The following is a 27,798-nucleotide window of genomic DNA, read 5'->3' as shown; positions in this document are numbered from 1 at the left end:
TGAGAATGTTGTCAATTATTTGTGTTTAGTACTCTAGGAATTTGTTTATAAACTACTTTTGTACTTTCTTTAGACAAATCCTTATTCTTGTCTGGAGATAATACCTGTAATTCTTCTAGGTTAAAAAGAAAGGTGAACAAAGACACTTTCGGTTTTAATTGGACTTCTCCATCTACAATGTACTTCCAGAGAATACAGGTTTTGAATTTTCCATTTTCAAATAATATGGAGTTTGTACAGTCTACATGTAGTAGGATGGAGATTTAGCAAGGTTATTGCCCTTTAATTAAAAATGGAGATACTGAAACAGTTTTTTATATAATGTCAACTTTCTGGAAACTGATTAATTTTAAAGGTTAATTAATAGCATCTGTAGTGAAGTTCAAAGTGTATATTTGTTTTGACAGATTTGAAAGTTGGAACATAATGTTTGCATTTGCAGCTGTGTAAATTAAGATGTGTGCAAAATATTTCAGTTTTTAAATGTCACAAAAATTTAACACAGTTGCTGAAACAGACTCCTTACATTTGTTGCCAGTTGACTGTTTAGCAAAGTGTTTTGCTACTTATGTTCATATCTGAAATTATTATTGAAGTGGTGATGTGAAATGACAGTTCAATCTGTGTTGGTGATAGTAGTGCAACTGATTGAGTTGCAATTGAATTACATTGAAGTCAGTATACTAAGTACAGTTACTATGTTATAAATAATAAATATACAGTAAGGACAGATGCTACAAACAAAACTTTTTACCAAAAATTCATGATGTTTAGTCATAACAAATCTCATTTTTCCTTATAAGTTTCTCAGTAATGCCTTATAAAGTCATAAAAAAGGTTGTATATATATAGTTTTAGAAGGGTGTGGAAAAAGGGATGTGATGATCATGGAAAGTCTAGAATTTCTTAATATATTAGAGATAAGATATATGCACCATTCACAGCCAAAACAAAAATACAAAAATTTGTAGCATGCATTATTACATTAGAGGCAAAAACAAAATCTCTGTTCTATTTTGAAAATTTTTTTTCAGAGTTAGGTGGCACTGTTTTATTTTTATTAGCTAGTTTCATCATTAAAACAAACAGATAATGTTAAAAAATTAAATTTACACTGAAAACTACACCAGCTGAATCAAACATCTTCTTATGACCCCCCCCCCCCCCAATAATTTTGCCAATTTATACTTTACTATAGAAAGCAAAGTCAATTTACAGTTGTGACTACTCAATAATTTTGCCAGTATATACTTTACATTAGAAAACAAAGGTAATATACGGTTGTGCCCCTTCAAAATCGTCTGATGACCTTTGATTGGGGGGGGGGGGGGGGCTTGTTAAAGATTTCTGTTAGCCCCCCCCGCCCCCCCCCCCCAATGCTTTCTACGAGCCTAACATTCTAAACACTAAACATGTAAACCTAGCATCACTATTCCATAAATCCTCAACATTCAAAAAGTACAAGAATTCTTGTAAAAAAAATATAAAGATCACACTCCTTGGAACCATCAAATGTTGCTTTAAATGTGAGCGTTTTCTTAATTTCTGTAAAATAACCAAGATCTGAATAGTATCAGTATCCTATGATGAGACTCGATGTGACTAATTTAGTGTGAGCACAGGAGTTCTGTTTTAAAATTTGCATACAAAATTAACATCAAGATCCCAGCTTAATATATGAACTCGTGATCTGGTTGCAACTCAAGATGATGTGAATGAGGCAAATGCCTTTTTGTTACAATTGTATGATATATCCGACTTCTTCAGAACCAGTGGACCAATTTCAACCAAACTTGCCACAAAGCATCTCTGGATAAAGTCAATCTTTTTCAAGTGAAGAGCATGCCTACTTTCAATGGGAGATAATTAAGGAATTCGAAAATAGGGTGGAATTAGTAAAAAAAAAATCTTCTGGGCCAAAAATGACAAAGGGTATATGAAAGCTCCCTTAATAAGTGTAAATTCAACTTTATTCAAATTTTGGACCGTGAAGAAAGGATGAGGTATAATAAAGAATCCTAGCTTAACAAGGAAATATAAGAGAAATTCATTTAAAAATCTTTATCTCAAGAACAGCAGAGCCATGATTAGTCACATTCATAAGCAAGCTTCCTCCGATAGTGCACATGCAGAGTTGTCCAATTTATGGGGTAGGATGGGTCACAATATGTGGTCAAAATTTTTCATAAGATTACAGAGGCAAAAAATCTTTCGAAATCCTTAGCTATAAGATTAATGTAGCCCTCTCCATTTTATTTTAGAAGAAGGTGGTGGGGGTGTTATAGAAAAAGGGTTACATTATTGCAGCTGGAGAACAGCATGGCCAAGTTGTATAAATCGCAAATAAGCAAAAAATAATTGAAGGTACCATTAATTATTTGTAGTATATCAATTCAGATTTAATTTTGGAATAATAAGTTGTTGATAATTTGCTGAATTGATGTCCTTATCAATTGAACTATGTGCTCATCAATTCATGAATATAATTTAAAAATGGTTAATGATATAATTAATAAATGATTTGAATTATGGATATGTTGAATTGAAGAAATAACTAAATTATTAGTTGTTCCCTCTTTCTAAAAGAATTGTCTTGAGCATTAATTGATATAATCAATTGATGAGAGCAATAATTGACTTGATGTGCGCATGGATTCAAATATTTCTCTCCTCTATTCAATCGATAAAAGCATCCTCGACAGTATCGCTCGCAAAAATTAATTTAAACATTGGATTAAATAATTCGTTGAGCTCTTTTATTCAATTGAAGATGTCTGATTATTTAAGACGATTTTGTTAGAGAAAATACACGCATCAATTCCCTTAATTTGAAGAGCGCAACAATTCAGTTACAAAGATCATTATATGAATTGGATATGGTGAATTAAAGTTATCAATACTTCAATAATTGTTTTCTCTATGGAATTGTTATGAATTAAGTATTGTTGTGCGCATTAATTGAATTAATTATATTACCGGTATTAATTCGGTTGAAGAAAACAATAATATAATCAAATTATTGCGCGTATCATGTGAATTGACGCGCAATAAAATGTATAAATCTCAATCACCCATTAAATTGACGTTTGAATCAATTCAGGGAATTAATTAATGGTATCAACAATTGAGTTAATGCGTGCAACAATTCAGAATTAAAAATATCATTAATTATGTGAAGAGATCTTTACTTTAAATGTTGCGCGCATGCATCAAATGAATTTGTGATATTGTTTATTAAGAAGTGTAAGTATTGGAGTCGTAATGTAATTGCATCACTTATTATATCTTTGGCATGTGCTATAAGATGTATGTCTTTTGCAATAAAGAATCGAATTAAATTGACAAATGGCAGATAATTTAGAAATTGGTATACAAGATTGGTATTTTTCATTGCATGCTAAATTGTCATGTTATATACACTGTATGAATATGGTTAGACAAGGGCACCAATGTATTTTACAAACTAGTTTTCTGATGTTGGTCTTGCGTCAAAAGTCTGCCGGACGTACACAATGGTTGTTTTCAGATTTATTAGATTTCGTGGTAAAGATATAGTAAACGAAAGGAGAATACAGATTTTTTAAACGTTGCGTATGAATACATTATTGTTCCCTTCATAACCTGATTAATATCAGAAAGAGTTCATAGGGGCAAACGTAAGAAATTCACTATACAGAACAATAATTTTTTTAGTATTGTCTGATATAAACCAGAACGCCCACAAGTTCACGAAAACCGATTTCAATAAAGATAATTTGATTTGCATTTATAAAAAAAAAAAGTATCAGGATTACTTTTGGATTGGAAAATGTTTAAAAAAAATCATTACATTTGTACATATTTATGCAAAGAATATGTAAACGATTCAGTAAAATACTATTTTACTTGAAATCCATTCATTACTTTCAAAAGAACAATAAACAACAGAAACCATTTGGACGTAGCAGGTTTATTACATTGTCATTTACTGATTTTTATTTGAAATTTGAATAAAAATTGGTACATTACGTGTACTATATAATTTAAATTTTCGAAAAAAAAATCGGTAAACGGCAATATTGACAAATATAATTATGTAGAGTATATCATTATATATCATAAAGTTGGATTAAATAAACTGAATTTAAATTTTATTTTCAAAACTTAAGGTTCATTGATACTCTGCTAAGAGAGATAACTCTTAATGACAAAAATGTCTATTATTCCTTATAGATTTGTCAAGTTGAAATATCTTTTTTGATTAATTTTGCCACGCAAGCTATGGTATAATTGTTTGTATTTTACTTATAAAATGCATTTTTTTCGGAAAACGATAAAAGTTAAAGCAACATTTTATATGCGTGAGCAGAGGGTCGATGAACCTTAATCGTGCTCTACGTGCATGTCGTCCTAAACTGGTATTTAAACACCTACTCACCTTATATTACAAGTAAAATTGATGCAAAGCATCAAATCGGCCGCAAACAAAATTTAGCATTTCAAAAAATACTTTCACAATTTTAAAAGCATCTATGAAAGGAAAGCACGAGGTATTCAAAACTGAAAGAGTGATAATTATTATTTCAAACTGTCTTTAAAGAAAAATAAATAAATTAATAATTTTAAAAAATAAAATAAATAGAAATTTTAGTGTATTTGCTCATCAAATTGATTCATCAATGTAATAAAGTCAATGATAAATGATTAGAAATTATTGTCATCAAAATTAAGATGTAGGCCTATTTATATTCAGATCTCAAGATGAACTACTTGCTGCATGATACCCCTGGATCTTTGTCACGTGATGATGCCCATGATTTCTGTAGAGTAGGCTATGCTGTACGCGCGGTGCAAAATGTTGAAAAAATTATCCTTGTGTCATTCGCAGCTGTAGCATATTCAAAACAATTTTTACTAGTTGAACACCTTTTCAATTTTTATTCACCATGCACCTTAACCACTTCATTATTATCCGGAAAATCATAACAATTTGCTTTCATATCTTACACACTCCCAGGTTGGGGAGTACCTAATGTAAACTCTTTTATCATAAATTATCAATTATCTGATGAGAAATGATAAAATTGAAACATAATAACAACAATTAAGACTTAGTTTAAACAAGTTTTTAAAATATTTACTCATGATTTTATACATGTTATCATTTAAGAATTATTTTACTGAAATAATAAAGAAATAAATTCTCATTTCCCCATGTACACTTTCTAACACAACCACAAATAGATCGGCCGCTGAGCATTGCGGCCGATAATAAAACCGGTTCTAAAGAACCACGTGATATAAAACAGGTATTCGAATGAAAACCTTGCAATTCCGAACAATTCCTAAAAATACCAAATAGAAATTCATTTTTGTCTCGTAAAATTTTCTGATAAAAATGTTCCAGTGTCCATGATTAATATTTGAAAGCTGCCCAAGAATATCATTTATTTCCATAATTAACATACAAATGACCATCCTATATTCGTTAATTACCTCAAAGGATTATACTAAACTTGTCTAATGTGGATGTTGTGTATTCCAAATTCTCGCCTTCTATGATGTAAACAGTAAATTCAATTGTTTCTAATCCGGGATGAATTATCTAATCCGGCCAATTTCTATGAAACCGGTGGTGTCCAGATTAAGTTTTGTGAATTTGGTGACATTTGTAGTTAAGGTCAGGCGACACGTTCCTCAATTATATAAATAATTGTTCCCCAAAATGTGATTGAAGTACTGTTACTTTAGGGAATTTCCTCACAAATAAATTAATGTACTTTTTACCAGTCATTTATGCAAGATTCCAGAGGATACTATTTCCTGAATAATAATCCTCAAAATCACTCGAATTGCTGACCACAATTTTTCAGTGTTGCTACATTTACATCGTTCTAGAATTGCAGGGACAAGAATTAAGTTTCAAAACGGATTCCAGTTATTTTCATTTATTATATATGACCTATTTTAATGCATATTATGTTGGATGAAAAGCTAATATCAGTAAAAATTAAATAGTAAATTCATTGATATAGTCTACATTTAACAGGTAGTTCACAGTAAAAGAAAAGAGTACTCGCAATATCGATGTGTGATGTGCTTTTTTTTTTTTATATTAATCGCCAACTAGCAGCATCAGCTAATTAAATAGGAAATTTCATCTTTTCGAATTTGTGATTTTCTTTATTAAATATAAATATTCATAATATGTGACTCGCCGATTCAAATAGGTGATATTACCTTTTGAAACAGGGATAATACAGCAAATTCCAGTAAGTAATTATTGAATAAGTGATATCACCAAATCGAATTTCTCATTTATGTATATATATAAGATATATCACCTATTCAAGCTAGATTAGTGACACGAACTAATGGAATTAGTAATCTCATCTGCTTATTCTATTACCATTATTTGAGAAAATTTGAATCTACACTACCTGCAGATGCTTCTGTATAAATACTGTATAACCAATCGTGGCTTTGCTGTTCCTGGAAAAAAGATTTTGAAAGACTTCTCCTATATATTCCTATGTTAAACTTTGTTCCCCCTTTCTGCCCCACCCTTCATCCAGGAATCATGAATTGAACAAACTTCAATTTACAATACCTGAGGATGATTCCATTTAAATATGGCTTTGCATTCCTTGAGAAGACGATTTTAAAGACATTTCCTATATATTCCTATGTATAACTTTGATACCCTGTTGTGTCCCCACCCTACCCGTAGGGGTTATGATTTGAACAACAATGAATCTACACTATCTGGGGATGCTACTGTATTTTTATATGACTAATATTGCTCAGAAAATCTTGAGAAGATTTTTAAAAAGATTTTTTTTCCTATGTATTCCTAGTATGTACAATTTAAATTCCCTGTTGTGGCCTCTCCCTACCCCCGAGGGTCATGATAAAAACAAAATTGAATCTTCACTACCTGAGGATGCTTTTGTATAAATATGACTAATTACGACTTTGCTGTTCATGAGAAGATATTTAAGGATTATTTCCTATATGTTCCTATGTAAAACGTTGATTACCTGTTGTGGCCTCACCCTACCTCCGGGAGTCCTGATTTGAACAAACTTCAATCTACATTACCTGAGGGTCCTTCTATATAAATATTACTAATCTTGGTTTTGCTGTTCTTGAGAAGAATTTTTTTAAAAAGACTTTTCCCATATATTCCTATGTAAAACTTTGATCCCCTGTTGTGGTCCATCCCTACTGCTGTTTTGATTAACTTGAGAAGACGAATTTTAAAGATATTTTCTATGTTTTCCTATGTTAAAAAACCCAATCCCCTGTTTGGGCCTCGCCCTAACCCCGGGGGTCATGATTTGAACAAAATTGAATTCACAGTATGTTATGAAGATTTTACATTAGTGTTATCTTTTCTAGCCAGTGGTTTTAAAAGATGCCACCAAATTTTCACGAATTCTTAATTATCTCCCCTTGAAAGAAGAAGCGGCACTTCCAGTGAACAGAGTAAAATCCCGTTCACCCGAAAATGCTTTGTGGCAAGCGTGGTTGAAATCGGCCCAGTGGTTTTTTAGAAGTCGAAAATGTGAAAAGTTTACAAACAACACACGATACACGACAGAAGACACACGTCAGACAGACAGTTAGGCGAACACCAGACCCTCTTTGATCAGAAAAGCTCATCTGAGCCTTCGGCTCAGGTGAGCTTAAAACTAAATGCCAAACACGTTGTCACCTCCTGTGCACTTTATAATATGCTATCTAAACATGATTTTGTAAACGGATAGTCCAATTCCCTTGCCTGGCTACCCTTTTCATGGCCGTAGGAACCGGGGGGGGGGCACCGGGGGGGGGCCGTGCCCCCCCAATAATTTTGCCGATGTATAGAATACTATAGAAAACATAGCTGTTATATATGCTTGTGCCCCCTCAATAATGACGTCTGATGACCTTTTTTTTTTTTTTTTTTTTTTTTTGCTTGCCAGGGAATTTTGGTAGTTGATAGTGCCCCTTCAACTGAAAATGTATGGTTGTGCCCCCTCAAAGTGAAATTGCTTCCTACGGGCCTGCTTTTCTATGAATATGTATCGTATAGTGTTATTCTCTGCATGTTGCAGTTTTTGTGAACTCTTTCCTCCTTTTTGTTTCCTTCTTATTTTCATTATTTACAATAAGTATATTTTTCTGCATATTATGGTTCATTAAATTTTTTCTACATTGTACTTGTCGTGTTCAAAATCTCTGTAAAATTAGGGGGGGAAAGATGAATGAAAGACATTCGAATACTATTAAATATAATTTTCATGAAATCGGAATAGATGATATCATCTTATCGAAATTAGTGAAACTTAATATCTCCTTTTTGAATTGAGGATATTAAATGGTGATAAAATTACAAAATGGCTCCATTGTTATGCGGTCACGTCTTTTCCCCACGCAGCATGTGCTAGTCAGGCACGTAGTGTCATTTTTCCTACTCAGCAGTATCAAGTCCTGTCCTAGTCAGGCACGTAGTATCGTTTTTGAAAAGAAGGGTGGGCAGTCCGAAAAAAAAATAACTGTAAAATCTTTGACAAGCAGAAAAAGTAAACTGTTCAACACTTGAAAATCCTATTTCTTTGGAGGGGTTTGGGGATGGGGTGTTGTTAAGTGTCAGCTTCTTCCACAAATAAATTTAATAAATACATAACTTACCATGGGACGATTTGACTATACAGCAACAAAAAGTTGGGGGGGGGGGGCTTTCATTGAACATTTTCAACAGTAAAAGGTTACGTTTGGAAAAAAGTGTGGAGGGAGGGGGGCTACCCTTGGCTCTTGTGACCGGGTCTTTTTATAAGAATTTACGACTACATGTAAGACCCAAAATAAATCATGGTTCTAAATTATAATGGTGCTATTTTCAAATGTTGTACATATATCAGTAAGAAACATATTAATTGTATATCAAGCTTAAGAAAAAATGGATCTACACAGGCTGTTTTTTTTTCACTTGAATTATCTAAGAATTAAAATAATGATTTTTAACATTCAAATACTCGTATAGCATGGCTCCATGTTCGTACTCTAGGCTCTGACGCACAAATTTATTTATCGTGTACATTTAAATAACATCAAATCAGCATTTTTTTCTTAGGATTTTAAAGAATGTAAGGTGCTTTCGTGTCAATGGACAATAATGTTCAGTCAATAAATTAATATTTAAAACACTTAAAAATTTTCTTTTCCATGAGCTAAAAAAGAAATAAAAATAACTACTATAGAGAAGTTTATGAAACTGATTGCTTTAAATCATATTCCATCATAGTGTTTGTGACCGAATCTGTCTACGTCACTGAAATCAGAATGGTGTGACATTTCTGGGATCATATAAATATTGCCGATAGAACTGTGACTGTAACATTTCACTATGGAGCTGATGGTGGTGTTCGGTGTGTTGATTTGCTGTAGTGTAGCCCTAGCAGTTTGTCCGGACGATGCCACGGATTTAAATTCGTGGGCGGCTACTTATGTAAGTAAATCAGTTCCATCATCAACACTGATTTTATTCATTGCTAACATCTGCTAAATTGCAGATGCGTTTTGTAAAGTTAATCTGAATGGTTTATTTGACACATTCTTTCATATATTGTCCAATCGTACGCCATTGCCATAAACCCCAGCATCCTTATATTAACCTTCTAATTTTGAATCAGGCATTTTTTTAAAACTCTTGGATTCACAAACTTATAAACTAAGAAGTAATTAAGAATTTTTAAAAAATCAAATATACTACCCAAGAATTTAGAAAAATATTAATTAGATTAACCTGCAAATCATCGTCCCCCAGACTGATAGACCAGATCTGTAATATCTGTAATAAGGGACAAATAGCAGATGAATATCACTTTATTCTAGAATGTTAATTTTTTCAGAATGCTGATAAAGGTATCTTCCTATAAAATATTGTAAAAAACCAAATTTTTACAAATTCTCAAGACTATGGACAAGCTGTCCTCCATAATCATTTTTGTTAACTTGTACGTACATGGTGTATTTCCGTCATTTCAGGTGTATATTGTATGTTGTCTTTGTATATATTGTATAGAACCTCATGTACCATTCAGGGACGTAGCATCATTTTTAAAAGGGGAGGGGCAGCCAGAGAAAAATTTCAATTTACCTGAAAAAAAAATTGACAAGCAAACTCCAAATTCTATTTCGTGGGGAGGGGAGAGTGGTTGTAGATTCCAACTTCTTTCAGTACCAAGTTTTATTCATGAACTACTACATTACCCTTGTATGACTTAAAGCAACAAAAAGTGTGTGTGTGTGTGTTGGGAGAGGGGGGGGTTTCAATGAACATTTTCAATAGTAAAAAGTTATGTTTGGAAAAAAGGAAAAAAGTGGGGGAGGGGCTACTACCCCCCCCTTCCTCAGATGCTACCTGCCTGCCAATAATTGGTTTGAGGGAATAAATTGAACTTGAACTACTACATACAGTTGGAGGGTGTAAAAGAAAGCAAAAAGAAGTTTTAGAGGGGTGTTTTAAAAAGTAAAGGTCACAAGTGAGGATAATTGCTAACGCATTCATTTGATACACCCGGGATCTTTAAGTCACGAATTTTAAATTAATATCTTAAATTATATCACGTATCTGGAGTAAGAGAGAACACCTATATAAAGATTTTTGACTCATATGGTCAGAGGTTATGATAAAAGGTTGAAATTTTTAAATAGATGAAATATCTTGTGTATTTATTTAAGGTACAATCTTTTAGTTTAGTACATAAGTAAATGTTTAGAGAAAGGTCAGGGTCAAAAGATCATTATATAAAGCACATTACCAGCCCTGTACGATTTCTTGATTTCAAAATTACTTTGAGGATTTTGTCCTCAAAACAAGGCAATTTATTTTCTAACAATTTTTCTTCGTCGTCATTTCTGCAATTGATGTATATCAAATTTTTTTTCAGTTAAAAACGATTTTAAAGGTTAACGTCTTTATGCTTGATTAACTTATAAGAAGTACGCCATTGAAAGGCTTTTGATTGACTCATTTCTAGAGATTTTATGAGTTCTCTTTTTATTTTTAGTTAAATGTTTTCACATAATTTCTTCCAAACAGTTATAAATTTATGTAAGCATGAATCTAGAATTCAGTAAGTATAAAATTAATTCAATTTTTAAAAAAAAGCATAAAGGAAAATATGCTTAAAAATCTTTGCACTTGTACGTACATGCAAATCTTTGCATCTTAAGCTTATATAATGTATAAATATAGTTACTTAATGTTACATATTCCATAAACACGTGAACTGAAATGTAAACCACGTGTGCTCTACATACACATGTAATTGTAGAACTGACAAATCGCTCAATTCCTTCACCCTATTCATCTTTTATTCCAGTGTAAAGTTTTTGAAAACATCAGAGAAGCTTTTTTTTTCAGAATGTTAATTTAAATAGAAGTGTACATTGTAAATCCAGCCGATAATTTAAACACTTTAATGAAAAATAATTAGAAACTAGAACTAATTAGAACTGAAGAATAATTAGAAATAATTAGAAAATATTTTATTATTTATTTTATTATTAACACATAAGTTGTTAATATTTTTTAAACCTATGGATAAAATTTTCAAGAAACAAGTCACAGCTAGGAAGGATATGCTAGAAAATCATATTTTAAAACGAAATTGAAAGATAGCAAAAAATTGCAAAAATCTAGGGGAAAAAAAGATAATTTTGAAAATTTTGAGACGTATCAGGTTAAACCAAAGGCACTAACTTTTAAAAAATTTTCTTAAAAAAAAAAATCCATGCTAAAATAATAACGATTTTTTTAATTTATAAAGACAATGATTGAAACGTCAAGTGCCTGTGGGATAAATTAGCCTGAAACGCAAGAATCCATGACAACCATGTATCAGCGGTGCTACTTTAGTAAGGGACGGTATGCACCATTTAGCTTTTGACTTTTGGCTGTCACTCGTGATGTCCTCCTCACCCCTGGTTCTACATAAATGTGATCACATCGGATCATATATATTATGGCATGTCAAACGTTGCAATATTCGATCTTTTGCATTTGCATTGTATAATTTTCCATTTGCATTGTATAATTGTTATTTGTATTGTATAATTTTCTATTTGTATTGTATAATTTTTCATTTGTATTGTATAATTTTTATTTGTATTCTATAATTTTCTATTTGTATTGTATAATTTTCATTTGTATTGTATAATTTTTATTTGTATTGTATAATTTTCCATTTGCATTGTATAATTTCTTATTTGTATTGTAAAATTTCTTATTTGTATGCGATAATTTTTCATTTGTATTGTATCCGCGGACTGTTTATTTCTTTCGTTACGAAGGATTTCATTGGTCAAGTTTCAGCCTGTATCGGGTTGAAGATGTTCTGGATGCTCAAAGCAAACTGGGCTCATATGTATTTGCTTGATTGATTGATTGATTATTGTTTAACGCCGAGTCGGCAATATTTCAGCCATATTTCGGCGGCATATGTATTTGCGTGCATGTTAGACGGTCATTGGATTCTAAAAAGGGAGCGCTGGTAGATGGCAAATAAATAATCTGTCCTTAGGAATACTGACTGAGAAAATAAATAAATTGACCTTGAGTGGTGGTAACTACCCCCACCCCCAGAAAACTGAGTTTTCGGGTTTGGGCGGATTTTCTTCTTTTTGTTTTTCTCCTTGTCTCTGGTCATATTGGAAATAAATATTCTCTCCTGCGAGAGAATGAAAATAAATAATCGGATTCGACACCCCCCGAGAATCAAATGGTCGTCCCTTAGCATGCACCGCAAATAGAGGAGCCGAGTTTGTGTTTGTAGAGAGTGCGCGATCGGAATTGTGGGAAGGGTACCAGACTAAGTTTGTGATGGGCACCTGAGACCTTTATACAGACTAAATTTTATGACCAATGACATCCTTCGTAACGAAATAAATAAACAATCCTCGGATACAATACAAATGAAAAATTATCGCTTACAAATAAGAAATTATACAATACAAATAAGAAATTATACAATGCAAATGGAAAATATAGAATACAAATGAAAAATTATACAATACAAATGATTTTTTACAACACAAATGGAAAATATAAAATACAAATAAACTTTATACAATCCAAATGGAAAATTATAAAATCCAAATGGAAAATTATAGAATACAAATAAAAATTATACAATACAAATTGAAAATTATACAATACAAATGAAAAATTATACAATACGAATGAAAAATTATACAATACAAATAAAAATTATACAATACAAATGGAAAGTTATACAATACAAATGGAAAAGATCGAATATTGCAACGTTTGACATGCCATAGTATGTATGTATGTATGTATGTATGTATGTATGTATGTATGTATGTATGTATGTATATATATATATATATATATATATATATATATATATATATATATATATATATATATATATATATATATATATAATTCTTCAAAAGATGCTTCTTTGAATTACATACCATTCTAACAAATCCAATAAAAGAAAATGGCCAGATCTAGTCATATGCCAGCTGAACAAAATTATAAATAGTTTTAAGTGTTACATCTAACATAATTTCACAGATCTAATTGTGTGTGTGTGTGAGGGTTTTTTTTATTTAAGCTACATATATTTTAAAGTAAAAAGAAGCATGCAAAACATGCAGTAACTACGATTCAATTTATTGATTAAGGGAACAACTCCAAGTGCTAATATAACCTTGACACAGCCAATGCTTTTGGACACTTCTGTTGAACTTTTCGGACTTACTATCGCTTCCGGTGGTCGTCTGGTATGGAGCAGACAAGGAAATTATGGCCTTCGGACACACTACATTAGAATCCAAAATGGAGGCGAACTTCACATTGGAAGTCAATTCTGCAGATTCAATAAGAAGGCACATATCACGCTTTTGGGTAATATTACATGGCTGGAAAAAAAATCAGTTTATTGATCTGAGTTGAAAAAAATCCCCCACTCTCTCTCTCTCTCTCTCTCTCTCTCTCTCATATTAAAGTGTATTACACTTCTGTACATGTAATGTTAGTACTGAGAAGCTAATATTTGAAGAAAAACCGTCATCCGTCTTGCAAATAGAAAAGCAAATTGAAAATTTCTTAGAACTGTGCGATTTAATTGATAAACTGAAAGTTCTGAAAGTTGACATGAAATTTACTTCCTTATCATTTGAATAAGGTGAACCAGATGAGAAGTTGAACATTCCTGGTTTTGGAGAGAAGTTCATCGGCGTGGAAGCAGGCGGGGTTCTAAATCTGTATGGAAAAGAGAAACTGTCGTGGACCAAACTGACCAAGCATGTTCATAAATTCGATAAAACAAAAGCTGAAATTTACAATCACAGGGTGAGGATATATAAAATGAGAATTTATACCCCAAGTTCTCCTCAATATTACCACCCAAGTTCTCCTCAATATTTTTATTTTTTTTAAATGTAGGATAAGGGAAAAATGATTTGCAATTGCAAATACACAATATTCATTTTTTTTAAAACGAGGGCGATTTAAATTTTTGGTTCAATCTATAGGAGGAGCCCAATATCTTTAGAAATCATGGTCTCTACATATACCACTTCAAGGAAGAATATCCGGCGAACTTTGACATTGAAAACGACCCTGGTCTTATTAAAGTCAATAGTATTTATAGAAAGTTATCATCTGGTGACCAGAATTACATCAACACGGCTATGGAGGACCTCGTAAACTTCATCAACAGTAAGACTTCTTATAATATGTAACAACATACATGTACCATATTCATGAATTAAATTATACGGCAACATTATTTCTATTCTCCATGCATGTTTCATGTTATACAATTCTCCTGATTGTGAAGATTTATATATTATCACATTAGTTGCATCATCGTATTTTACATCATCCTAATTTATGAGGAATTTTGATATTGCTTTTCAAGATTTAAAAAAAATATGTTTTATTATGTATCAATGAATATTAATGTTCAGCAGTCAATATTTTGAACTCTGATTAAAGTTCAAATTTGTTACTTGTTTCATATGATTGACTAATTATTAACAAGGTAATGACTTTTTCCAGCTATACCTGATGGTGACATATATGCCATCGCCACACAGAGACACTTTCTACGTGATTATAAGGACTACACTATGCTGTATGATGCAATCGATGGCCTCGGAACAAACTCTCTCAGAACAGTTGAAAGCGATGATGCCTACGTCGCTGTAGGCAAAAAAGGTATGATATTAGGCAAACTATTTGAAACAATCATAGTAAATGTGTCTGGCTACAAATTACATGAAAACGAATTTCTTCTAATTAAAAATAAAATATATATATGACTATGTAATTTCAATAAGTCCAAAAATATTATTCACAGATTTCACTAATTCTGTTATCAATGATCATTTTTTTTTTAAAATTCATTCCTTTTAAATTTTTATTACAATAGATTAATTAATAGATTATTAAATTAATAGATTATTAAATCTATTACAACATAAAGTGAATGTCCACATAAAAAACAAATATAAAACTCTCTTACAATTAAGAATTGGTCAATTATTTTTTTCTTTAAAGCAGATCGCTTGTCTGAAACAAAAATAATCTACAAAAACATTCAAAAATATGCTGGTAATTGGTTGATTATTTCAAATTTAAACAATATACAATGTACTTTGCATGGTAATGAGTATTTAGTCTTCAAACATCGGATAATAATAGGTGACAGGAAATCGTATACCGAAAAACTGGTGTCAGAGATAGGTCCAGACGGCTACGCTGAAGCTATGGTAGTGTATTACAATGAAGACAGAGAACGGGAGCTGGTTGTGAGTTCTATCAACTACTTAGATCCATTTAAAGGAAAGACGCAGTTTCTTGCCGTCAATACCCTTCTGATCAGACCTATTATCTCAGTCGTAGATCAAACATGGTCTTGGAAAACGGGTAAGTCCTCAATTTCTCTCATAAAACATTTGTAATGTTATTTTCTATTATTCTGATATTGTCTGTTATTATACTAATAATATTTTCTTTTAAAAAGGAAAGGAAATTTTAAACAAATTTACAAGATTTTTCTATATAGAGTTGTCGTAAAATAATCGCTGTTAAATTCGCTTAATTTTCTTTGAAATTGTTAAACACATTAATTTCTCTGCGATACTTTCAGACCGTACGTCTTGGTTTGCTTTGGTATAATATAAAACCTGTTTTCTGATTTTTCGTGCAGTATTCCAGTCGCCGATTTGAGAGGCATGGTTAATCCTCTCTCTCTAAAATTTTGTTTTATTTGCCCCTAGAAACGTATATTCGAATTGTATGTATAAAAACCATAAAAGCAGTGAATTTTAAAGCGATTGTTCTCACTAAGTAGATGGGTACATCTGAAAATTAGATGTATATTAATTGTACTGTACTGATATCGTTAAATAAACACATTGACCTTTGAAAACATATGAGCATTTAGGCCTTGTGCAATCACTGAAATAAGTCCAAGAGTGCGAGAAAACACGTGTTTGTTTACAGGTGATAGAATTTTCATAACTTCTACTGATTATGACTGGAAACAAGTGGAGGAATTCACCATCATCCCCTGTAAGAGTCCCCTGTGTTCCCCTACCACTGTTAGACTCGACCGTAAGTCATAAATATAAATACCATAAAGCAGTATTTTTTTTTTAATGTTAACTTGTTTTCATCTTCAGACAACGTTTATCTGTTTATAGTCGTATAAAATTTTATCTGCATCTCGTCCATTAAAAAAAAATTCTTTGTAGATCCCGCTGAATATGACCATTATGGAGAAATCTATAAAAGAGTAGATATGAGAGCGGAAGTGGGCCTTATGACAAGAAATATTCTTATTGACGCTGAAGTTTCAGAGGGAAATAATAATGGCGGACACATAAAGGTGACTTTTGCTCACATTTTCTTCCAAACGTTTGAGTGGTTTTTCTGGCCACTAGGGCATCTGATTTCTATAGCGATTTTTTTTTTCAAATTTGATTTCCATTTAATTTATTCGTTTCTTATCCATTTAGTTTTTGTACGGATTTAAGGACGTAAGAGTGGAGGGGACAGAAATCACGAATATGGGTCATCCACTGATTTTAGGTCAGTTAAAATATAAACATTTAAAAGTTTTAAATTATAGCTAAATGATACACCTAATCACTGAATATTATAAACCCGATCTAAGGTTTCTTTGCTGCATTTCTATTTTCTTCCTATGACTGTTTGCAGGCAGGTACCCCCTGCATTACCACATGTGTGAAGACCTAGGCAATAGGACTTTGTACGCTAGGCAGTCTGTCATTCGCAAAAATTCCATCCACCATACTCAGTTCCGATGTGTGACAATCCACGGCACACATAGTGCCAGGGTAATGCATCATTTACGTCACAGTGATAAAATACTTTTGAAAATGGACAGAATAAGAAAAAAATATAAGCATTAATGATTTTTTTCTGTTTCACGATGTTGACACATAAATGGCACCATGGTAAGCAAAAATCATAATTCATTGCTTTTGTTATAATATACATTCTCATAGATTTGAAAATTAAGTATGTATACAATTGGTCAAATTGGTTAAGCATGTAATAATTGGTTATCTTTTTCAGCTTCTCGATAATGTTTGCTATGACACCGTGGGTCATGGCTTTTTCCTGGAAGACGGCGGAGAGAAACATACATACTTCCGGGGCAATTTAGGTTTGGGACAACGTGACTTTGAGGGGACACCAGTGCTTGGACAGACAGGAGCTATTCCAACCGACCAGTGTGTATTATCCGAAAATATTACCAACATTTTTGCTGATCATGAGTCGTCTGGAAGTATTTTTACTTAAATAAAATCACCGAAAAGTTGTTGCTGCTTTTAACTTGAATTTGTTTTTGTAGTGTTAATTATCATGTCGCAACTAAGATAAGCTTAATTCTAAAACCATGATCATTTTGTTCACTTTTTTTTCCTATTCAAAAATCAGATAAGACATATTTTATCATTTAGGGGTAAAGGACCTGTCACGTTTTGGATCACCAATCCTATCACTTCTGTTATAAACAATGTGGCAGCCGGTAGCCAGGTACCTTTAAGGTTCATTGATACTCTTATAAGAGAGATAACTCTGACTGGTATAAATTACTATTATTCCTATACTGTCGAGTTAACAGACCATTTTTGTCAAATTTTGCCCCGCAAGGTATACAGAAATTGTGTGCATTTTAATAATAAATTAGATTATTTTTGTATAATCATTAGCGTTAAGGAAAGATTTTATATGAGTGAGCAGAGGGTTGATGAACCTTAAAGACTAGATTTCTGATAAATAATATATTATCTGTTTGATATTGATTATAAATGTTTTGAAATATCAGATCAAAAAAGAATTTTTAAAAAATTCAATTAGGACTATTTAAAATGTTCATCATGTGTAAATTTATTAACTGCCAAGGATAAGTATTCAACTTTTCGTTTCAGGGTATTGGGATGTGGTTTACTTACCCCGATTTACCAACTGGACCGTCCAGAACGAAGAATTTCATGCAAGAAAAGGAAGCGCGTCGCACAAAAATAAAGCTATTTAAAAACAACGTTTTTCATTCAAATGCAAATGTACGTTTCTAATCGGGATCATTTTAAATGGATACATTTTGGAAAAGCTATTACTGCATATTTCCATTCCAGATACTAACCATAGAAAATTTTCATTACTAACCAGTGGATTCTTGAATATTAGTTATAACGTTTACCAGCCTTTTGAACATATTATGTTTTTCAGTGTTATAAGTTTTGATGTTTCGAAATTTCTTCTAATCTGTTCTTCATGCTTCTGCTTAAAATGTAGACAAATTAGAATGTACAAGTCAAAATAATTAAAACCCTCACTGTAGAGGTTGCTGGTGATGACGTTATGTACATTTGACGTCTGTTACTCTGTAGAGCGGGCTGTTTGTTGACAACATAGAACACGACAATCTGACAGTCAGTGGTTACAACATGTATAATCCAATAGAGAATCCCAAAGACCTTTCATCGAAGCCTGTTCCGGCCGTGTTCGAAAGAATTACTGGTAAAAAGTATTTGTTTTGCTACTTATTGGTATCGTCCATTGTCTTCATGAAAGCGATATTCCAGCCAGCCTGCTTACTCTAAATTAGGACTTTCCAGTGAGCCCCAAATATTTATAAATTTGGATCTAGAAATGTGAAATTAAGGACTAGTAAGGGTTTTGTGAATTTCTTGAACTATTAACTTCAAAATCGGCCATTTATTGCAGGACATTGCAATCCGTTGTACAACAAAAGTATGTTTTTAAGTAAAGATAAACAGTACTTAAATACATCCTCGATCAATGTTTTGATAAAGTTCGTTTTACAGCCTTAAACATGTTTTCTTTTTTGAAAATTGGGAAAAATTATCAGTAAAACTATTTCCGGTAGCATGGCGATGTCTTTCTCATCCACTTGTTGAAAAGATTTTTAAAATATACCTCAGTAAATTATTTAGGGAAGACAAATATTTTTTTCTTGTCCTATCTTCTGGAAAGCGAAATACTATTAATTTTATGGTTTCAATAAATAAGATTTATATATTTATTTTCCAGCATACAAGAATAGGGTGCAGAACGCATGGATTCGAGGGACTCCAATGATCGTTACAGATTCATCGTAAGAACATTTTATAAATATTAATGATTCCTGTTCTTGACTGTACATACTCGTATATATAATAAGTTAATTTACATGTACATAAGAAAATGCTGTTCTTTCATATTCCAGGTTTGCAGACAGCTTAAGTGCGGCAATAGTCATCAAGTAAAGGGATAGAATCTTATTTTTTTCCTTAATTCAAAATATAAAGTAATACTAGCAGTTCCTAAAGAGAAACTTTAATAAAGTAATAACACTATCTGTTAAATGTATCTGGAGACAAGAAAGAAAAAATTAAAAGAAAGTTTTTTGTTTGTTTTATAGGGAGAGTGACATATGGGTGGAATTCAGTAATAATGTGGTACTAGGGTATACAGATAATCTGGGGAGTCCCAAGTCGGGGTACACCAGGTCCTTCCCTAACTTTCCGTGAGTATGCTGTGGTTGTAGCAAATCTTTAGGTGTTTTTTTTTTTTACCTATTAAAGATAATTTATTTTATTTACTTTCATGAAATTGATCAAAATATACGTATAGATATACAGCGAAGCCACTAAAATTTTATGAAAATTGCTCCAGTTTTATCAATGGCTCTGCATGGTTGTATGGTCTCTGGTTGAACAATGGCTCTGGTTTTACAATGGCTGTACAATAAGTCTGGTTGTACAATGGCTCTGGTTTTACAATGGCTATACAATAAGTCTGGTTGTACAATGGGTCTGGTTTTACAATGGCTGTACAATAATTCTGTACAATGGCTCTGGTTTTACAATGACTGTGCAATAACTCTGGTTGTACAATGGCTCTGGTTTTACAATGGCTGTACAATAGCTCCTGTTGTACAGTGGCTCTGGTTTTACAATGGCTGTACAATAGCTCTGGTGGTACAATGGGTCTGGTTTTACAATGGCTGTACAATAACTCTGGTTGTACAGTGGCTATGACTGTATCTTCCTTTCCGTTAACTATTTCAAAATTTTGTCATTTAGTTTTTACGTATCTACAATCATTTCCATTTTTATTTTTTTTTTTCTCTGTGATATCTCTTTGAAAGTTCTTGATCATTCTACCGAAATGTAAATTTCGCCAAGCAATAGGTCAGGACCTAAGGTGGCCTAATATGCATGTAAATCTCGTGTGCGTCTGTCTTTGCGTCTGACGCTAAGGAGGCCTAATTATGCATGCATTTCTCGTGAGGCTGTCTTTGTGTTTGACGTCAGTGGGCGGGAACTATTGAAATTGACATGGGAGGCCTCGTGTAATTTAAATCTATTAGTCTACATTTTTAAAATCTAAATTTACAATTTTATTTCATAATGAAATGGAAATATAAGGAATCACTGTCTAGTTAGTAGAATATGCCAGGGACATCAAAGATAATTGGAAACGTGGGATAATTTATGCATAACGGGCTTCTCCCGTTATGCAAATTATCCCACGTGTCCAACTATCGTTGATGCCCTGGCATATTAGAATTACTAAACTAGACAGTGATTCCTTAATATATATATATATATATATATATATATATATATATATATATATATATATATATATATATTCCGTGATTTAGTATGCGCAGTGTTTGTAAGTAAAAACAAATGTAGGCCTAGTTGTAGTTCATATATTTATATTTTAATTTTCAAGAAAATGCGCAAAATTGACGACGTGTTTATTTAGATTTGTACATTATAGGACCATGTTAGTAAACCCAAAATAAAATTTTAAAAGATCAGTAGACAAGTATTTATTATCGAAAGACTTCAAATGTCATTCTTTATTAACTTACATGATGAATTAGTCAAACGAGGGACCAGATTTTGGCGTTTACAATAATATGCCAATTTTGGCCAATATTTAGAGAAAGATTTGTTTAATGTGTATTTGATAGAAGCCCATTCAACAACAGGCACGTACTGTGATTTTTTTTTCTTCTCTTTTCAATGGGGGAAGGTCAAACTTGGAAAAAATAATTCACAAGATACCTCAAAAACTTTAAAAAGCCAAACAAAAAGATAAAACTGACCAAGCTCCAAAAAACTATTTTCGGAAAGGGAGTCCCACTCCTTTTTTCCCCAGCAAGTTTAATCTCGGAAAAAAGGGGGCATGCCTGTCCCATAGCCCCCCTCTCCCCTCACCGATGCTACGTGCCTGAACAACAAATGAAATACATGTAGACCGACACAGCCATTAGCGATATATAATTAGCGAAACGCTAATGATTGATTTTATAAAATATTCTTCATTTTTGTGTTGATCTATGAATTAATATTTATGTCGATTCTAGGTCGAAAGATGTTGTAGGATACCGATTTAATAAAGGACCTGTATTTGTGATGAACACTTGGTTTGATGATTTCACTTCAACCTCCATATATCAGGCATCGGCTCTGACCAACAAACTGTGTTTCTCGCATATGAATGCACAAAATCAAGTTAAAAACTTGTTATTCGGATACAACGATGTGAGTCTCTTGTCTTTACTCAGTATACTGTTGTGTATATTTCACCAATTAAACTAGATATGTTAAAAAAAACCGTTGAGATTACGTTTGTAATCCATTGCTTGTATTTTTTTTAAAGAACATCTAGATCGTCCTTTCACTTTATACTTGCACATATAGAATATAAAAAGATATGGCTTTTTTCACCATCCTCACAACTTTAAGGGTCCTGTGCATGTGAGTCCAATCATGGCCATGGGACTACGAGTGGGCTCAGGACCCCTGACGTAGTGAGGATGGTTTTTAACGGGCTGACTGCACGCTTGTTGTAGGGACCTGATAATAGGTTCAGATTTCGCCAAAATGACCAGTGTACAACTGCGGCTGATGCAATGTTCTCTCTGAAAGATATCGGTAATGATTTGACCGGAAGTAGTGGACCTAATGACGTAACTTTGGTGTTGAATATCCCTTTTCATGTCACCGGTCAGTGTAAAGTGAGGAATTCTTGGAATATTGCTTACTGCCCTTATAATTATGGCGAGGTTAGTGCAACATTTTCATAAGAACGCGCGATAAAATATCAGTAGTGAATCATTTTGTAAGGATGGGGGAAGATACATTAATTAAAAAAGGTTTTCTTTTCAAAAAAATAATACAAAGACTTACTGAGACACAAGACAATATTTTCAGCAAAATCTGAAGTATACATCTTTTAAACTTGGATGTAATCTTGGTTTATTTGAATTTTAAAATCAAAACGGTAAACAATTCAGCACAAAAGAAATTGACCGAGGCAGTGATATTGTCTCTGAACTGTTTTAGATACAAGCTATTTATCCATCAAACGAAAAACTGAGCGTTTACAGAGTGGATGGCGATTCTCCGCAGAAGAGAGACTTGTTAAACAAAGAATTCCTCGCCATTCTCGGCCAAAATGGCAACAATTTTCTATATTTAATGGTGTTTGAAAATGGCATGCCTGCTGCTGTTCATTTTGAAGGAAGATCGGTTACAAAGTATGTAAATGTTACTAGTCATATATTCTAAAATTTGTGGGTATTTCTTTTTAAATTCTGAGATTTTATATAACAAAGCTTTCAAATTGTGGAATTAAAGAATTCACAAAATCTTTATTTATAGTGCATTACTTTACTTCTTTTTGGAAACTATTCGTTTGATGATAAATTTTGCCAACATTTTGCAATTTTATCGCATTTTTTTTATTGCAAAGTCACAGATACGATATATAAACATAATATATATAATAAATGAAAGTTGAAGTAATTTATTGTTTTATGTGAATTCAAAATGAAACCCTGTTAATGAAATATTCTAAGATTTTAGGATATGAAGTTCATCCACCCTTTTTTGAGGGGGGGGGGGGCATTAATAGCATTGACATTATCTAGAACAACTTTAATTTGAGAAAGCACTCAAAATGTTCTTTGTCAAGTTATATATTGCCTTTCTTTGGATCAGGTCAGACACCGCGGTGATGGCCTACTGTATCCCTAGGGACAGTGTCTTATCAGTCGCTTACAAACTTGACGAGGACAGAAGGCCTACTGAACTGGTCAACACACTGGACGAGGTTCTCGGTGATACCGAAGGAGGAAAATTCTTCTTTGACAGACAAGTGGGGTAAGTGTCAGTCTCAGGAAATGTTCCGAAAATATTATTGAGATTATATATTTCTCTTTCTTTGTTTTTAGGCTTTTACTAACTTGTATTTACCCCCCAAAATGGAGGGAAATCAACTTACGATCCGACCATTTGATTCTGAAAGGGGGGGGGGGGTGGCAAAATTTTTCGAGTAAGATTATTTATTTTCTTGCCGGTCCAGGACATATCATTTATTTTCAAAATGATCAAGGTCAGATTATTTATTTTCTTTTTCACAGAATTTTTTTTTTTATTTTCTTGCCGGTCGAGGACAGATTATTTATTTTCAACATTTTCGAGGACAGATTATTATTTTCAAAAATCTGCCGGCCCCCTTCCCCCTCTTTAGAATCAAATAGTCGTTCCCTTTAGAAGCCTTCAAGGTGCATTTTGAGTTTGAATTTCATTTTTTTTCTATTTTACTCAAGTATTCATGTAATTGTCATACCATTTTCAGTGCCATCTTCTTTAAAATGATACATGTTGTTGATTATGCGCCTGGAGAAAAGGCATCATGTCCCTCGGGTCATTGTCCTAGAATCCTCGTCCGTATCGTCAGCGGCAATATGGCTGACACCGACTGTTCCAGCAGGTTCTTTGCTGAGCCTTTCTATCAATATTCCGAAAAGGTAACATAAAATTTATTTACGTTATTTATGACCTACTGTAAACGTGGGGGTAATTTTTAAATGCTAACTTGAATAAACGAAAAATTTTCGTGTAAATTTAATTAAAACTGCACATGTAAATATCATTGTTTACAGTACATTTATTAAATTTGGTCAGTATGCGTTTATATTTTTTTTTTACAATAAGAATAAAATCAAGTGAACGTAAATAAAGATAGAGTCTTATTGCATACTCTATTCGTATATCACAAACATAAGAGAAAAAAATCTTCTCTACAACAAAAAGGACATGTTAGCTAAATTGATATTGATTATTGAAGCATCCCCTTGATGTATGGAGTCAAGTTTAAAATGCCATGGCACCTTAGGGCCAGGGTGGGGCCACGTTTTGGGGCTTGGGGTCAAAATTTTTCTTATGAACAAAAAGGGAAAATAATCTTTAAAAATTCTGAGAAAGAACAGAAGGGCCAGGGTGACTCAGGTGAGCTTTGTGATCTATGGGCCTCTTGTTTTTATTTTTTAACGATTTTCTTTTTTTGGTTATTGCAGTTTTGGAATTGAATTTTATTAATGTTTGTGTGGTTCACCGTTTATTTACCGTACTGTGGACAGTATCTTAAATTATTAATTTCATGCAGTTCACTCCCATTATTGATTAAAAAAAATCAGAGACTCTTAATTATTTATTTTCAGGGAAGTCCAACAGTTGATAATAACCTTCTACAAGCCACAGCTACAGAACCGCCGGAGGTACAGTCACTACATGTACATGTACATGTAAACTGAAGAAGATATGTAGTATCTAAATACTATATTCTATAATCTAACAAATACATATTAATGCAAAAGTCCAACAATGATAAAACTTCAATGATAACCACTTTACCAACTACATGTACAAGGTATAGTTATTCACAGTAGATAACCACGCACGTCCTTAATTAGTACCCAGAAAGTCATGACCATGAGGAATTACGTACTTTGTCATTGATTAGTGCAACTAATTTACTTAATTGTCCTAAAAATGCATCTAGGAGGACGATATGGATATTAAACATTAATAATGTCTTTGTCCGAGATAAAACTACAAATAGTAAAAATCCTTGATTTCTACATAAAGCTACTGGTTCATCGATAGGCGTGGTTAAAAAAAATCAAGTGCGGGCGGGGCAAATAGAGACAGAAGCGGGGCTTGTAGCACGTGAATTTGTGGAATCAAAAGCATGTAAATATAAGGAATATTTAATTTTTCAGATTTTTTGGTTTCATGACGATGATCAAGCGATTGGCTTGCGTGATAATAATATGCACAAACGCCTTCGGCGTTTATGCAAATTGTCACGCAAGCCAATCGCTTGATCACATCATGAAATCAAAAAATAGACAGTTATTCTTTAATAAGACGGAAACTGTCCTTTAAAAAATCTTTTCTGCACTTGGGTATTTACATTTTGTAGTAGACAATCTAATTGCATATGATGCAATCTCTCACCAGATGGCGCGCTCCGCAATCTTCACTTGATATGCCCTCTGGTGAGAGATTCGGTTATGATGAGAAAGGATGCCTCTCCCTAAATTATGAAAATTTCGGTCAGTGGTTCTGATGTTGGGGTGGTGTAGTTTATAAGGGGGTCTGTTCCAGCTTTCGGTAAATATTTCAAAAAATGAAGAGGGAAAAAAATTGAGGTTTCAGCGAGGCTCGAACTCGCGACCTTCTGCGTGTGAAGCAGACGTGATAACCACTACACCATGAAACCTCGCATAAACCTGTGTGCGTTGGTAAAATGGAAATAAATCGCACCTGATTTTTATCTTATCTACATGTATTACCTGTACGTTGTCAAGTTAGAAAAAAGCCCAATATCTAACTTGTGAAAAAGCAACGTAAACTAGTAGTTGTTATAAATGTTGGTGTCAAAAACGAGAATAATGTATTCTAGGGTTATTGATTATGAATTAATTATCGTCACCTTAATTTTATGACAAAAGGGAGCGGCTGAATGACCGACTATTTTATAAGTAGACATGGTAATACTTTTTACAAGGATGTATATATATCCTTGAGATCACAGTTGCGAAAAAAAATTGACGGATTACTTTCTTAAACATTAATCAGAATTTCTACACTGGCCTCATGTACTATAAATCAATAAATTTTATTTGAAACCATATCTTATTTTAAAGTACAATTGAATGGGATACGGGACAGCTAACTATAGGCATAATTCATGTAACTTTTTTTCAAAGGGGGGGGGGGATATTGAACAAGCACAAGCAGTTCTTTAATCGGGGGGGGGGGGTCACTCTTAACAGAAAGTTGTGGAGAGGGGCAATATCGGCCTAAAGTGAAAATTTCAATAAAAAATTAACGGCAAAGGGTTTCTCAGAAAAAAGTGGGGTAGAGGGTCCCCCGCCCCAAGGGCCTGTATTTAATAGACCCCTCTTTTTATGCGTTAGCCAATATTTAATGGTCAAAATAGAAAAATCTACAGACCTGAATTTAGTGTTGCTTGATCAGAAAGTTTCATGCTGTGTTTCTAATTTCTTTAAAAATATCGGATAGAACCAGCGGTGCGATATGACATACATACATGTAGATGTTTTAAATAACCCTAGAATATGTCATGCTGAAGTTAATTGGATCTTAGATAGAACGTTCTATCGTTAAAATGATACTGTCCTATGGATCCGGTGGTGAGGGCTTATCCCGAGACACAGTTAGATTATTCTAACTAATTGGATCTGATCCATGTTTGCCAAGCTTTAGTAGCTCTGCAAATAACTTGTAACTGTTGTATATCTGTTTGGTAAAAAAAAAAAATTATGTCATATTTATCATTGAATAATAATTTGCAAAAAAAAAGTAATAAAAATAAAAAATAAAAAAAAAAATAAGATAGAATAAATATAATCTATCTATACATGATTTCTTCTTCTTTACAGAACTGGGGTGCTGGATCAACATATCCACAGCCATATTAACACCAGATCAACACCAGATTACTTGTCCGGATGAAAAAAAGAACAAGATATATAAACAACTGATAAAGAAGCCATCTTCCCTTATATAAAACAATAAAAAATAAATATGATATTTTTTATTTGGTTGTGTACTCAATATACCTAAAGCAGTATGATTTTGAAAATTGCAGTACATTTGTATTTGAAAACCTCAGAGAACAGGATAAAAAAAATAAATGTCTATTACCAGTTTAATTCTTTCTGTCTTCTAAACAGATGTTTGATGAGTAATAAAACTCATGCCCCGCTGATCCAGGGATCAGGCCCAAAGGTTGGACTAAGTCATACACATGTACATTGAAGTTTGTTAGATCGTGTACTTTATTTTCTTTACACCTGAAATTCTAAGAGACAAGCTACATAACTATAATAATGGTTGAATAGTGCTCATCAGACT

At 32.7% G+C, this 27,798-nt stretch overlaps 1 protein-coding gene and 1 non-coding gene across 2 annotated transcripts; one reads left to right on the top strand and one right to left on the bottom strand.

Moving 5' to 3' along the window:
* Positions 1–9,370: 9,370 nt before the first annotated feature.
* On the top strand, positions 9,371–27,582 carry LOC133195095 (cell migration-inducing and hyaluronan-binding protein-like). The gene is made up of 24 exons (XM_061330974.1): positions 9,371–9,472; positions 13,684–13,906; positions 14,187–14,353; positions 14,536–14,722; positions 15,065–15,223; positions 15,710–15,934; positions 16,514–16,624; positions 16,765–16,898; positions 17,029–17,101; positions 17,231–17,370; positions 17,612–17,769; positions 18,001–18,076; positions 18,472–18,606; positions 18,934–19,063; positions 19,598–19,661; positions 19,773–19,808; positions 19,968–20,072; positions 21,930–22,107; positions 22,419–22,631; positions 22,912–23,105; positions 23,569–23,730; positions 24,209–24,380; positions 25,074–25,130; positions 27,324–27,582. Exons 1-24 carry the CDS (start codon positions 9,371–9,373, stop codon positions 27,360–27,362), a joined length of 3,240 nt encoding a protein of 1,079 aa, XP_061186958.1. The 3' UTR covers positions 27,363–27,582.
* Positions 26,065–26,137, bottom strand: Trnav-cac (transfer RNA valine (anticodon CAC)). Its single transcript has one exon. It is a non-coding gene; the product is annotated as a tRNA-Val (tRNA).
* Positions 27,583–27,798: the final 216 nt, after the last annotated feature.

This window comes from Saccostrea echinata, unplaced genomic scaffold (genome assembly GCF_033153115.1).
Source record: "Saccostrea echinata isolate AGI-Se365-2 ecotype Australia unplaced genomic scaffold, CSIRO_AGI_Sech_v1 ptg000001l, whole genome shotgun sequence".
Classification (NCBI taxonomy): domain Eukaryota; kingdom Metazoa; phylum Mollusca; class Bivalvia; order Ostreida; family Ostreidae; genus Saccostrea; species Saccostrea echinata.
This window is presented reverse-complemented; position numbering and strand designations above follow the sequence as displayed.

Excerpts from the sequence above, each read along its gene's own strand:
- LOC133195095 (XM_061330974.1), top strand. The coding sequence starts at position 9,371 with ATGGAGCTGATGGTGGTGTTCGGTGTGTTGATTTGCTGTAGTGTAGCC. Across the intron at positions 15,935-16,513 it reads AACATGGTCTTGGAAAACGG|GTGATAGAATTTTCATAACT; the intron begins GTAAGTCCTCAA and ends GTTTGTTTACAG. Across the intron at positions 23,731-24,208 it reads TTCTTTGACAGACAAGTGGG|TGCCATCTTCTTTAAAATGA; the intron begins GTAAGTGTCAGT and ends TACCATTTTCAG.